The 15,480-nt window shown below is 46.7% G+C and overlaps 1 protein-coding gene across 2 annotated transcripts in view; it reads right to left on the minus strand.

The window, feature by feature from the left end:
- The window catches only part of LOC124250085 (liver carboxylesterase-like), a 66,528-nt gene that overhangs the window by 34,366 nt on the left and 16,682 nt on the right, over positions 1-15,480 (minus strand). For both annotated transcript variants that reach the window (XM_046681840.1, XM_046681841.1), the window contains exons 6-8: positions 15,366-15,470; positions 13,386-13,490; positions 6,627-6,767 (exon numbers count right to left, since the gene is read on the minus strand). In XM_046681840.1, the coding sequence (XP_046537796.1) occupies positions 6,627-6,767; positions 13,386-13,490; positions 15,366-15,470 (351 nt within the window). The remainder of the gene's footprint in view (positions 1-6,626; positions 6,768-13,385; positions 13,491-15,365; positions 15,471-15,480) is intronic.

Raw genomic sequence — 15,480 nt, forward strand, 5'->3', positions numbered from 1 at the left:
TAGTCACCATGAATGAGGGCACATGGACGTACATTCTCTATCATGCACGGTGCAGCAAGAGAAAGGTTGGGGACACTTTTTGTTCAACCCTGTTATAGAGAATTCAGGAAACTAAGAACTGGAGAGAAGGAATAACTTGCCCAAGGCCACCAAACTGAGATTTGTACCCAGATCTCCTAAACCCAAGTTTGTAGTCACCAAAGGGAGATCACCTTTTAGAAATGGGGCCCCAAAGACCGAGAAGATCTCATCTCCATGGTCCCCTATCACCGTCTTGGGTTTCGTGTCTGATGAGAAGCTTGGGCGGTACTGAAACTCATACATGTAGGTGGAGGCTCCGGCATCTGAGAAGACATGGATTCATGCACAGTTCATTGTACCTGATGCACACCTGGATGGTATCAAGGTCTCTTGGGGCCCTGAGCACTCAGGGAATTGGTGGCACACCTGGGTCCTGAGTACACAACAACAACATTAATAACAGCTGCCATTGTGAGTGTGTGTGTATGCTGGACACTGTGTGTCCCTGCAGGAAACTCCTGGTTATCAGCATAATAGAGAAATAGTGGTTTCAAAAGTTCTCTGACTTGCTTTAGGGCTCATAGCTGGTGAAGGTGGAATGGGATTTGAGCCACTGTTTGTTGAATGAATGAATGACAATTAAAGGAATGAATGAATGACTGTTGAAACACTAGACAGAGCCATTAGAAATAACTGTCATTATAGGGTCTCTGGGTCAATTTACATAAACTCCTTTGCCTACTGATGCATCCACACTCAAGAACACCTACAAACATACAGTTTACACTACTAGATTTCATTGATAACAGGATAGTTTCCATTCCTTTGGAGAATCCCTGCAGCCCAATAGGTGTCTTCTGTTCTGCCCAGTTTTGAGAGTTTCCAGTGTTTTTTCTCACCTATTCTGAGAAAAATGAAGCAACTCCAAGTTGCTGGTCTGAAAGCACAAATATTCAAATAAAAACATATGCAGAAATGAGACAATCCATCTCCTGTGTCTCAGGGCACCAAACCTTAGCCTTCCTTTTTCTCTGTCACCTCACACGTCTTGATTCCTCCTTGGCCTGGGGAGTGTCAATGGGGTGATGGAAGAGCACACTGACTGAGAAAGGACAAAGTTGTTTCTCTCCTGGCCTCTCTCCTCCTCTCCCGTGCCTCCTCTCCCACCAGCCCCTCTGCAAGCCACAGAGATGTCAGTTTTCCTGCTGATGGCTTCACCAGAGTTGCCCATCCCCACTCCCTCAGGGCTAACAAAGGGCCACCTGGCCATGGAAATCAGCACTTTGCATAGATCATATTGCCTACAGAGGATTTAAGGGTCATATCCCAAGTCAGGCTGGTGGACAAACTTTACAACATTTCGCCCCATTGGACACAATAACAAATTTGGAAAGTGCTGAAAAAAGGAAAACGAATAAGATCACTTAATCTCATCATTCAGAGAAACCTATAAATATTTTTAGCATATATCCCTTTGTTTTTGCTTGAGGAAGATTAACCCTGAGCTAACATCTAGGCCGATCCTCCTCTACTTTGTGGGAGGCCTCCACAGCATCACTGATGAGTGGAGTAGGTCCGCGCCTGGGATCTGAACTGTGGACCCTGGCCGTGGAAGGAGAGCACAGAGGTTTTGCCACTTGGCCATGGGGCCAGTCCCACATATTCTTTTTATGTATGTAAAATTGGGGCAATATTGAATATGTTGTAATGAAAATATTATAATCATTTCTTCACATCATTAAATGTTTGTCCACAAAATTAACAATATATTCCATCCAGACATGAAGAAGTAGAATAATTTATTAATTGCCTCCCACACCCCATCATTGCACCCTTGGTTAGGGGAGAGGAGATGTTTGGAAGAAGCAATCCCCTGCGGTTCAGGAATCCACCTGTTAAACAGCTGCTTCCAGGTCAGCAGAGCTCCCTGAAAGGAGGGGTTCACCTCGCCTCTGCCACCCAAACGTTTTAGAGAGGAGCTCAGAACACAGCCATAGAGGAGAGATCTTCTGTGAATGAGAGAACTTATTTTTGGCATAATGCTGCCCAAAAGATCTTTTTTTCTAATTTCTGCCTTAAACCACTGAGATTTATACAATTCTGACACTCACAAAACAAGTCTTCAAAGTTAAGTGAGGCACAGATTTGGATGATAACAATTAGGAGCAACAAGAGAAGCAGAAGGAAAGAGAGAGCTAGGAATAAAAAATATGCAAATTAAAACAGTGTGATGTTCTCTCTTCTTCTTCTTCTTTTTTTTTTTTTGTTGAGGAAGAGCTTATGCAATTGGCAGTGTTATTTTTATTTTGTAGTCTGAGGGTACCAGGTGAGAGAATTAAGAAATCCACCCTCTTAACCCTGGAAACCAATTTCACAATCTGTATCTCCAACTTTAATATGCTCCTACATCCCGGCCTAGCAATTTCACTTCTAAAAACCAAACCCTGGAAAATTATTAGAGACTGAAGACTTATGCAAATAAGGCTGAGAAGAATGTTTTTCTGGCATCAAAATGTGAGCAGCCAGTCTAAATATCCAATAGGACAGGAGTACTAAAACTTTTTTTTTTTTTTGCTTTTTTGGTGAGGAAGATTGGCCTTGAGCTAACATCTGTGCCAGTCTTCTTCTATTTTGTGTGTGGGATGCCTCCACAGCATGGCTTAGTGAGTGGTGCTAGGTCTGTGCCTGGGATCCAAACCTGTGCACCCTGGGCTGCCAAAGTAGAGCAGGTGATCTTAACCACTACGCCACCAGGCCAGCCCCAACTACTAAAATAAATTTTGATCCATGAAATGATGGATGTTTTCTATGAGTTTTACTCACATTGAGGAAAAACCAACAATATCATGTTCTATGAACAAAAACATAATATAAATTAATTTTTAAACCATATATAAGACATAGAAAGATTGTTAGAAGAAAACATCAAAAATTTATAGCAGATACTACTAGGTGGAGGGGTTACCAGTGATATCCAGTTTCTTCTTTATGTGTTCCATATTTTCACAACTTTCTACAACTGTAAGATATTATATATTACTACATATAAATTTCATATCAGAAAAGTTCTTTTTTAGCAAAGAGACAATGAGAGAAATACACAAGTGAAAGAAGGACGTTGACAAAATCTGTGTGGTCCTGTCAAAAGACCCTGAGCTCAAAGTCATGAGATATCAGATGAAAAATACAAGTCCACTTCAGCTGGACCAGCAGACGATGCAGACAGGGATACCACAAAGCAGATATGCAGGAATAAGCAAGAACAAGTTTATGAAAGAACAGATTTGAGCCCAGGTAGCCCTTGGCTGAAGAGTTTCATCAGGACCCTCGGGTGGAAGAAGCGGCAACCAGCACATGTACATTACTGTCCCGAGTGCTTGGGGACATAATAGGTCAGCTGTAGCTACTTTTTATCATTCTGATAACATCCTGAATTCACAACCCTCCCAGCACAGTTAGAGAGAGGGGAGTGGACCAGAGAACCATTTCCTGGCTTGCAGACTAGGTGAAGGAGGGCTCCTAGAAAAAGAAGGGTCCTGTGAGGACCTCATAAAGGCACCCAGAAGGGACCCATCCTCTCTAGGCGAGCTCATCCACCCTAACCTCACATCCCACCCACACAACCTTGGGTTAATGTGGAAGGTCCTGTGGTAGAGCCAGAACACACCAGGATGGACAAAAGGCAGTGGGAGACGTTTACATTCTCCAGATGACCTGCCCCCTCACCTCCCATTGCTTACTCTTTTCGTCTTTCTTGGTTCTGGACAACTCTCATGATGCTATGCTTAACTTCACTCTATCCCCAGTCCACTAGTTAACAAACTATGTTGAGATTAGCGCTCACCTTGGAAACCATCCAAGGCCCATAAGATTTGACTTCTAGCCATAATTCCAGGTGAGGAGTTCCTGTAGCAGATGCTGTTGGTGCCTCACCATATCCCCTGTGTCAGGGCATGCCAACCTGACTTCCACCCCTGGCATCTGCAGCTCTTTCTCTGAGGTCTTTGACCACTAGAGAACACTCTGTCTATGTGTGCTGTAGTTCAAAGAGCCAGGTAATTAACAGCCCTTGAGAACAGCCTTCAACCAATGACTCGTGGGAGTTGGAGGATAAATGCCCCAGCTCCCATGCCATTTGGCTCGAGATAAGCCTGAGAATGTCTTCTGCAGGTTTCCCAGAGCTCCCCAGTTCCAGTGTCCACAGTGGATACTTGCGTGACAGGGCAGCATGGATTGGCTTCCTTCCCCTTCCCATGTCACTCCTATATTCCTCTACTGGTGTTTTCTGGAATCACCTCCCAAATATACTACTTGCGTTCAGATCATTCTCTCAGAGTCGGCTTCCAGTGGAAACTAAAATAGGACAGAGCCCCACCCCAGGCCATATGGAATTCACCTCGGAGGCTTTATCCTCAGCAATTTCCACATATCTGTCTATGCTTGGCGTGGGCAGGAGAGACTGTGAAGCTAGTGGGGTCAGTGTCCCTTTGCTGTCCAACTTGTGGAACTCACCTCTGTGGAGACGGGCCACAGTCACAGATGGGACACCAAACATCACATCTCCAATCAAGTCCAGGAACAGGTCTTTCTTTTTGATGGGGTCGTCTGTCCCTCCTAAATACTTCTCAATGGCCACTGGAGTCAGTTCCTCAGGGATGTGCTGAAATGGATCAAGAGTGAAAGTGACCACCACCCTCTGGTGAGTGACAGCTTCTCTTCTTGCATTGATGGTGAACCTCTGGATTCCCGTGCAACCATTCCCTACCCCAGGTAGCAGATGGGGAAGGCAGAAAAATGGGATTAGAACCCTCAGGCCCCAGTCTTCATTCTGCCATTCAACTGGTGTGTGATTTCGGGCAAGCCCTTCCTCTCTTTAGGCCTCAGCCAGTTCCTAGACTCTTACAACGATGGGGTAGGACTTCCACAAGAGTGAAGTGGCCTTCTTCTGGTCCAGCTTGCCTTCAGAGAGTGGGTAGCCCAGCATCTGTTAAAACAATGGTTAAGCAATTGTGAATCATTGGGAATTAGAAGGAAGAAATAAAGGGTCCATTTGACCAATCAATGAAGGCTGAAGGTCACCTTGTCATGTCTTGACAGGGGTGGGTCTTTGACGAGTTGGGCAAACTCAATGAATTAAATGGACCATTATATCCAGAAACTGAAGGAGCACAAAGAGGATAAAGTAGATGTCCAGCTCTTTGCAGTATATATGTGTATACGTATGTCAAGCTAGAGTCCACACAATGGTCATCACCACAGAGAAGGAAGGCTTAAGCCAGGCTAGTGTGGACGTGGAGGGCTCTGGGCAGAGGACACAGAGCTCACAAATACCCTCCCTGTCTCAGCTGGCTGAGGAAGCCCTGAATCCTGCCACTCTGGCTTTGGTCCTTCAGTATAATCCCTGAAATTGTTCTGAAGTGAGAACCGCAGAACTCTGCACATAACAACTCCACCCAAACCTCTGCAGTAAGGGACTTGACCAAACTCTATCAAGGCATCTAGCTGCTCAAGGGCCTGCCTTTAGGATGACCCAGTGCCCTTTAAAACCCCTGCGCGAGAAAGCTCCCTGCTGCCAGGAGAATTTACTGTTTGTTCCAGCCACACCTGCTGAAAGGTTGATAGGTCCCTGAACCCTCTCTTAGAGCAGTTACTTTAGAAATCTGGCAACTGCAAACCCTTCCTCTGCCCTTGAGATGCAAATCTCCCACCCAATTCTGTTTCCTCAAACCTGAGAGCCCTCTGTTTCAAATGCAGACTTTCAGGGATGACTTTGCTCTCTCTCAGTTCCTGTGAAAGGAGAAAGACCTAACCTCTTTGGGCACCTTGCTCCAACCTATGCAACTGCCTCCTGTCATAAAGAGACGAGTTAGTTTCTCCTCTGGGTGGGCGCCAATTAAGTAATTCTGGCAGCCTGATCACCTGGACAAACCCACCCTCCCATCCCACAACCTTTTCCGGAGCACATGGAGCCTTTAAATAGGCTCCAGCCTTTAATTTCAGGGACTTGAGCTCAGTTCACGCTGGATTCTTTTCCCCACTGCAGTGATATAAATGAATAAAGCCTGTCCTCACCACTTACACTCTTGTCAGCTTTATCTTAGACAGAAGGGACAGCCCTTCCTAGCTTTCAGCAGTCATTGTAACTCGAGAGGAAGCGAGCTCTTCTGAATCTTTGCAGTTGGATGACCAGGAGCGTGTGTGGGGTTTATGGAGAAACCATGAAGGCCTGAAACCCAATGGGAGAGGCTGCAGGGCCCCACACCTCACACTCCTTCACCCACAAGCTCCTTCCCTTTCCAGGCCTCGGTTTTCTCATCTGCCCAGGGATTGTCTCTACAGGCCCTCCCAGCATTGCCATTTCAGGATTCTTGGATTGGGGGACAATTAGAGAGTGTTTGGGGAGAGGGATCCCCAGGGCTGCGCCATCCAGATGACAGTTGGGCCATCGCAGAGAAGGTTTCCATGGAGATGTCAACTTGTGTGAAGGGGACAGCTGCCATGGACCCCAAGGGGGATCTGGGGAAGGAGGAGTTCTTGTAACCAGAAATGGCAGAGGTGATGTGAAGGGCAGGGGAGGTGAGTCTTAGAGACCAGCACATTCTCACCATTGGAATAATCCAGCCAAACTCTTGCTTGTTGATTCCGACGATGTAGGGAACAGTGTTGAACTTCTTTTCAGCCAGAATCTCCTCAGGCATCTTTGGCAGCAGCACTCCATCAACCACAGCGGGCAGGAAGGGATGGCTCTGGGGAAGAGGGAGTGTAGTGTTGTGCTTCCCTTGTTGGGGAAACACCTGCCTCTCCTGCTCTGCCTGTCTGAGAGCACGGCCAGCACCACAGACCTGCATGCCCATGGTGGTGACCACAGAACTCAGGGTCCCGACAAAGGAGACTAAGTCTGTATGACCCCAGAGGGCAGAACTTCCACTAGGGGCTAGAGGTGGTAAGGTGATTGGGAAAGTCTCCCTCAAATTGATATACACACACACACACACACACACACACAATATATATACATATTTATATATGTATACATATTTAAATGTGTGTAAACATATTTAAGTATGCATATATATTTAAATATATATACATGTATACATATATTTAAAAATATGTATATATACATTTTTACAGACATTTAAATTTGAAGTGTATGTATATCTATGTGTGTCTCTCTCTACAGTCAGTCCTCATTATTCCTGGTGGTTTAGGGCTGTAAGTCACCGTGAACTCTGAATTAGCGAACACTGAGCCACTGCTCCCAGGGGAAATACAGGGTCAGTTTCCTGCGAGCCTCTGGTCACATTTTCATCAACCCTGTTTTGTGTGTGTTTAAAGACACCTTATGTAATATACATTTAACAAACATGATTAGTTATCTGTAACTGTTGTTTATAATAAAGCACCAGTCTAGAAGGGCTCCACATTTTCCGGGCCCTGACTAACATGGCTGTAATTTCCTTGTCGTTCAGCCTTGTGACAGTGCCATCCACTATGAGTTTATCATCATCACCTCATGAATCCACAACTGTAGCTGTTTTTCCACAGCTTCATCACACACTATGGATGTTACTTTAGCCTTTCCAGAGGGGGCTCACGGCAAATGTCCTCCTCCTTTTTCTGGGTGGGCTGCAGGGTTGATTCATTAACACTGAACGCACAGCCGACCGCGCTGTGACCCACGCCTGAATGAAGCTCATCAAACACACGGACTTTCTCCCATGTTGGGCACATCACGGTGTTATTGTGCTTGGGAACACTAGACAGCCCCTCAGCACTATGCCTGGGAATATTGTAAACAGAGAATCCACCAACAGAAGGCACAGAAAAGTGAAAAATGTGGCACTAAATAGACCATGTTAACAGTCTGAGACACGAAACAGAAGACGGAGTGTTGCCTTGTTGGATCTCAGATGGGAACATACATGTCATCACATGACTCACACTTTCGGCCCCTCTGTGCATGTCCGCGAATGACCACAAAAGTGCCCCGAGTATTGATTTTGGGTAACAAATAAATTTCAGTGAGTAGGTGAATTCACAAATACAGAATTCACGATCAATGACAGTTGACTGTGTCTATGTGTCTGTATTTAAACATGAGCTATTCTTGATAAGTGATTTGCCTTGAGGAGACAGTGAGCTCCTCATCGCTCACGGTGCTTAAAACTGAGACTTGATTCCATATCGGAGAGGAAAAGCAGGAATAAATAAAAGAATCAGGGATGGGCTCATGTTGTGACTTACTTTTAGGTGTTACCTTTGATGGAATATATTTACATGATCACAGATGCAGCAGGGCCTGACTCACACGTCACCGTCTGGGAAGCTGGTTCTGGGTACAGTTATATTTCATATTTGGTCACCGAAGTTGTTAAGACCATGGGTTTTGGAGCCAAACTACCTAGATTTGAAACCTGGCTCTGCCACTTACTAGCTAGTGACCTAGGAAAGTAATTTCACCTGTTTGTCACTCAGTTTCCTCATCTATTTATTAGATGGGTTGTTGAGGGGATTAAATGATAGAACACTGCAAAATGCTCTGCACAGTACCTGAAAAGGGTTGGATAAACATTAAATGCTAGTCATTAACGGTGTTGTTACAGATCCCTCAAAGAGACACCAGCCCCATGTGTCATATTTCCAGTTCCGCGTACTATGTGTCATATTCCTCCCTGGATGGCAGGAGAAAGTGGACAACCCCCAGGCTTTGAGACTGGGTACCTACATCTGCTCTGCAAGGGTCAATGAAGACGGGTGAGTTCTGGCTGCACAGAAGTTGTGTCAAGTGATCTGACTCAGCAGGACAAGGGCCCACATCCTAATGCAATACGGCCAACAATAGCAACAAAGGATCGGGGTGCCACCACTGCTCTCTTTGAAAGACTGTGCAGTTCAGAAAGGGCTGCTGTGGGAAGCTGCCTAGAGGAGCAGCTCATTCTGGAAGGAAGACACAGGGCAGCCCACATAGGGGAGGTGCCTGCCATCTGCAGTGGGCCTGGGCAGTGAACAGTATTCCAAACAGTGGGAACGGCATGAGCACAGTGACCGAGATGACAATGTGTAGCAGTAATCCCAGGAACCTCAGACCCCGGGAGCCCTTGGCTTGGAGGAAGGCTGTGGGGCATGGACAGAGAGAGGGCAGATGGTGCAGCAACTTTCTCCACCATGTCCGGCACAGAGCAGGGACTCAGATGTGCTTTGAAGGGTAACTCCATGGAGGTGAGGGGACTTGTCTCGTAAGGAGGGTAAGCCTTTTAAGAAAGGGCGACATGCCCTGACCTGGGTCCACAAGGGTAAGTCTGGCTGCGCCGTGGGGCATGGGAGTGGGAGGGAGTGTAGAGGTGGAAGATAGTGAAAGTCCAGGAGACAGACCACGAGGGCCCGATCAGGGCGGCGTCCAGTGGGGGCTGATGGACACCAGCAACAGTGGGAATGGCAGTGATGGCCGCTGTCCAGAGTGGCTGCAGGTGGCTGCCCTGTGTGGGGCTCCTGCATCCCCTGGCTCAGGTCAGAAACCCAGGGGCCTGATTCATCCCTTCTCTTCTTCTTATGCTCCACATCCTGTCCACTAGCACCTCCTGTCAGTTGTTACTTAAAAATATCCAGGCACCAAGTCCTTCTCACCACCTCCTCTGCTGTGGGCTTGTCCAAGCCGCCATGATTCTTTGCCGGGATTGTTGCAGCCCGGGGGCCCCAGCTGCTGTCCCTGCATCTGCTCTGCCCCTTCCCCACCTTTCATTTAACACAGCTGTCAATGAGCCCTTTGTAACATCCAAGGTCACTCACTCCTCTGTTCAGAACCCTCCCATGACTTCCAGTCACACTTGGAATCAAAATCCAAGTCCTGTAAAGGACCACCCCCACCTCCCATTCCCTTTTCAGCCTCCGCCCTGTCCTTCACTCCCTCCAGCACAGCTACACCTTAGGACCTTTGCAGTTACTCTTCCCTCTGCCTGGAGCAATCATCCTCAGCATTCTCGGCAGCTGGTTTCGTCTTCTCCGCCAGAATTCATATCGAATGTCACCTTTTCATGGACCATTCCAAACACTGTCAGGTCACTTCAAACCACTGGCAAACTGCAGCCCCATTTCACAATCACTTTTCCACCCTAATGCTGACCATCATCACACACAGTACGTATTTTATTTGTCTGTTTATTGACTCTTCCCTCACTCCAGGAGGGCAGGGATTGCCTCTCATTTTGCCTGTTTCGCTGTTATATACTCACCTCCTGAATCAGGTGCTGGCACATAGTAAGTGCTAATTAAATCTTTGCTGAATGACTGAATGAATCTCATCTAATCCTCACCACACCTTTTAAGCTAAATGCTACCAACCGCAGGGAGAGAGCAGAGAGGACAGGAAGGTGAGACATTGCAGAGATAATGTCACTTGAACCTGGTAACATGTTAGAAAGAAGGAGGGGAGGAAGAAAGACATGGGGAGGATGCTGTTGGAGTTTCCTGCGTGGTTGAGATGAGGGTGGAGTCCTCACGACTGAGACTCTTGGCTCCCTTCCTGACGGCCCTGCAGACAGTGCAGTTTGCACAGCTAACCAGCCCTGCAGCCTCCAGGAGGAGATCTGGGCTCCTCAGTGAAGGCTCCTGAAGAAATCTCTTATCCAGTTATCTCCACCTCCTCATAGTGGAAGGTTCTAGTCCAACCTTCTATTAAGGGGGCATTTTTGGGAGTAGAAAATGTAAACACGAGGAGAGGGTAGGTTGGGCCAAGTGGAAACAGACTTGATGACTGGGAGCACTGGACTGGGAGGCAAGGGAATGGGTTCCAGTCCTGTGTCTGGTCCTCATGGCTGTCCTATATGGGCAAGTCACTGTCCCTCTCTGGGCCTCAGCAATATGAACACAGGGAATTACTGTGAGTCCACAGGCGGAATTCTTTCATCCATATTTAACTGGAGTTTAAAGATATCAGGACTTAAAACCTGTAATCAATAAGCCAAAGGTCCTTACCTCTCCAGGGTCTCCAAGGAAATCAAGGGTGAAAAATTTCTGTGAAGACAAAGGCAGAGGATATGGGTGAGAAGGCTTCCTGGAGAAAAGCTGGACCCGGGCTCCCCTGGGCGTGAGCACAGGGTGTAGGTGTAGGTTGGGGAAGGGGGCTCTGGAGAGGATGTCTGTGGTGGTGCCTGCCCTGCCCTCCATCCATTTCCCCTCTTGTTTCCCCAGGAAACAACACCCCAATTTTCCTTTGGGGGAACTCTCTCTTCCCCTCTCTTTCTCCATGAATCCAGGATTCTATATGGGGCCCGTGGTGCCCCATCTTCCTGACCACAGAGTTTAATTCAAGCATGGGCATGCTTCATGTCAGTCCAATAGGGTTTATCCCGAACCTTTTGTTGGAATTATTGGAAAAGAAGGTTTCTAAGCTGATAGGACGGTAATCTAGTCTAGTGTTGTTTTTTAACCTCCTCAGAGGACAAACTTGCCTGACAGTGAAGCCAACACTGAGAGGTAAAAAGCTGATGGATGGAGACAAATTCTTAATTCTATCATATGTGCATCTGGGTCCAGCCAAGCCTGAAGCCTTCTACTCTTGAACTGCAGTTTAGTTTTCAGTCAGTTACCTGACAATTCTGCCACAACACACTCCTTTTTCTGCTCTAGGCAATTTGAGATGAGATTTGCTTTTGATAGTCCCAACTCATACAAGCTCTTGTAAATTCATCCCCCAGACACATTTCTCTTTTTCCTTTGTTCACAAAGCTGCACTGAGTGTAATGTTACACTATAGCTAAAAGCTCTGACCAGTATGCAGTGAGTGACCTTCTATTATAGGTGGTAGCCATACCAACCAGGTGCGTGTGTGTGTGTGTGTGTGTGTGTGTGTATTGGGGAGAGTGAATAATCATGGAAACACTTCCACATGACTCAGACAATCTCAGAAGGAAACTATGAGATCTTAGGTTCTCCGGGTTTTCTCAAAGTCACCAACTTTCCCCTTACAACGGGGTCCTTTTAGCAACAGTAAGAATTGCTGAAATAAACTGACCTCTTTCTAGGCATCAGAAAACAGTTGTGTTTTGATTCTTTGAACACATTGGTCACCTCATTTCAGATAGAGAAACCAGGATCCAAGCCCCAAGGCCACCCTGGAGTCAACCCATAGAAATAGAGCAGAGTCCAGTGCTAGAGGCCTGTGCCTGGGGGCCCAGGAGTATCCTCAGGAACCCTAGGTCCAGACAGAGAGTGCAGGGGCTCAGGCTACTCCTGGCTCACATTCACATCCTTCACCCACAAAGATAATGGTTGTCATGGGCCCTAGATTCTATATTCTCTGGGTGTCTGTCCCTGTGATGACCCACTGCCATAGCCATCCATCAATCCTACAATGTCACCATCTCCATGAAGCATCCCTGCTGACTATAATAAATGTTTCTCCTCTCTCTACTTCCACCACACTTAACTCATGAAGCATATAATGTGTTTCCTCTTGGATAGTTCTTTCTGACCAGGGGCTACATCTGATTCATGTCTGCATCACCATCCCTGTAACACACCCCCTACCACATACACCTAGCATGGATGGATGGATGGATGGATGGATAGATGGATGGATGGAGTTGGTCAATATATGGAGCATGAGTGAATTGGATGGATAAGTGTATAGATGGATGATAACTAGCACATGGATGATGGATGGATCAATGATTTTAGAAGAATGAATGATGGAGTGAAGATATATGGTACTGGATGATGCATGGATGATTGTTAATACATGAATGAAGGTTATGGATGGATTGATATTACATTGATGAAACAATATGAATGAATTGGATGGATGGGTGGATGGACCGATAGTAAGATGATGAAAGAATGGATGAATGGATGGATGGTTGGCTGGTTGAATGGATGAATGGGTGGACATATAGTTATCCTAGAGTCACTACTGAGGCAGTCTCCAAAAAGCTAGAAAATTGGGCCACCATTGAGGTATAATTGAGACAGTTTCTAAATTAGCCAAGATAAATTGTGACAACCTTCCTGAAAATCTTTTTTCTTAATATATCCTAACCCAAAATGCAGAGTGGTAGTTCCCTTTGGAAATATGTAATGTCTAATTTCTTAAAAATATATCTGAAAATAAGAGTTCCAAAATAGTAAGGTTTGATAGAACTGGGAGATTATTACATTATTACTTGACTTTATCAAAGTTTGTCATATTAAATAATGAAAAAGGAAAAAAGAAATACCCCATTCCGATTCAGAGGCTGACACTGCTCCCGGGGTGCAACACTGTCCCACAAAGTTTTTCTGGGCCAAGGGGATACTTGAAATGGTCAAGCTGGGGCCAAGTTTACAAGGAGTGGGGCTTGTGGGGCTATGAGAATTGATGAACCTACCATCTTCAGCGATGTCTCCAGGAGCTCGTCCTCTGTCTTCTGGCGCAGGCAGTCAACAATGACAGCCGAGGTGGTGGTTTTACACCCAGCAAACACAGCAATTTGCTGCAGAGATCACAGGTGACAGCAGAATTCAGAGCCATGTCTCTTCTCTTGGTCAATAAAGAGCTGTTCCATCCCAACCTCAATTTCTAAAGGCAGCAGGGGTGGCAGAAAACACTCTAGACCAGTGGGTGTGGGTCCTGGTCCCAGTCATGTCAATTACACAGCCTCTGTCTCTGTTACCTTGTCTGTCAGAACGGGCACGACGATTTCAGAGCTGAACATCTAAGGAGAGGCAGCAGGAGTGGGGCTAAGAGCACGGAGTCCAGAATCACTCTGTCTTGCTTCAGATCTCAGCTCATCCACTTACTAGCCATTTGGCCTCGGGAAAATCACTTACAACATGACCAGAGGAGAAGATGCAGAAGGAGAGAAGACAGGCTCCCTGATGGCGGGGCCGTGGAGAGTGTGCACGGCTCCCCAGAGCCTAGTACAGTGTCTGACACAGAATCCGTGCTCAGTCTATATTTGTTGAATAAATAAAAAGTCACAGAGAGAAGCAGAGGAGAGAGACAGAGAGAGAAACAGAGAGAGAGAATAAGAGAGGAAAGAGAATTATAGACAGAGGATGAATGACTGAGAACGAGAAACAGCAAGTATAAAGGTCTTAGATACACTTCATTTTCCCGTTTCTGATTCCTGTTTGATAGTGAAATTCTGCCACCTCTGTTTCCTTTAAATGAATTCTCCCTTCTCAACCTCAGCCTGGTCAAGTGGGCTTCTGTTGTTTATGAACAGAGAATTCTGAAAAACATTCTCAAAATTTCTAAAAATTCTTGGTGTCTTCCTTTCCTTTCCTCCTCCTTACCAGCCCCTTGAAGTCTGGCTGCTGCCCCCACTGCTCCTGGAAACCAGCTCTCACAGCCCTACGTAAACGCTCCACATCACCGACTCCAGCAGGCTCTCCTCAGAAGAGCCTCCTGTGGCTCCCTCTTCCTTGGCTTCCTAACAGTCTCCAGATAAAGACAAAGTCCTCACCAGGGTCCTGTGCAGCATGGCCCCCACAATGTCCCCATCCTCAGCTCACTCCAGGTTCCCTCTGCTCCTTCTGCTCTGGCCACTCCAGCCTTTCTCATTCTCTCTCACTTGAGATACTTTCTCCTGTCACAGGACATTTGCACATAGTGTTCCCTTTTCCTGGAATATTCTTTTCTCACCAAGTAAATTCCTGCTCATCCCTCTGATCTCAACTCATTGATCACTTTTTTCAAGACTCATTTCCTGATAACCTCCCCCTACTCACTGGGCTCCTCTTGGATCCTGTTGTGACATCAGATACCTCTGCTTTATTGCTCTTGTCACAGTTGACATTTTATTAGTTTATAATCTGTGTGATTATGTAATCATTACTCTATCTCCTCCAATACAAGAAGCTACTAGAGGTTGCTAGATGTCTGGCTATATCAAAATTATTTGTTGAGTGAATGAATGAACGAATCCTCCAGGAACCACCCCCAGCCACAATGCCCTCAGGGAAGATCACATACTGCACGCGGGTTCAGCAGAACTGAGACCCTGAGAGCCACAACACAAAGTCACAGTCCACTGCCCACTGTCTGGCTGGGCACCCCACCTTGACACACTTTGGGAAGTGTGGTCCGTGGACAGTGCTCCGAGCTGGCAGTCCAGAGTCACATGCTTGAGTCCCAGCTCTGCCCCATCACTCTCTGACCTTGGCCAACTGCTTCCTCTCTCTGCCCCAGGTTGCTCAGCTGGATAATTGGGAAGTTGGGTGAGGTGTCTCCTTGCCCTTCCCACTCAGCCATTCTCACTTCTGTGATTCCTTGTGGATGTCAGCTGGATCCCACGGCAAGAAAGACCCCTCAAGACTCCAGCGGAGCAGATTAAGGGTGCAGGGGTGGTCCAGTTGAGACCCACCTGAGCCATGGCCTTTAAGTCCCTCTTGGCTGGGGCAGAAGAGATAGCCACGCCACTCTCAGAGATGGCCCGGTGGAAGAGGTTCTTGGCCAGTGGAGATAACACCTGGGACAAG

The sequence above is a fragment of the Equus quagga genome, chromosome 13 (genome assembly GCF_021613505.1).
Source record: "Equus quagga isolate Etosha38 chromosome 13, UCLA_HA_Equagga_1.0, whole genome shotgun sequence".
Taxonomy (NCBI): Eukaryota; Metazoa; Chordata; class Mammalia; order Perissodactyla; family Equidae; genus Equus; species Equus quagga.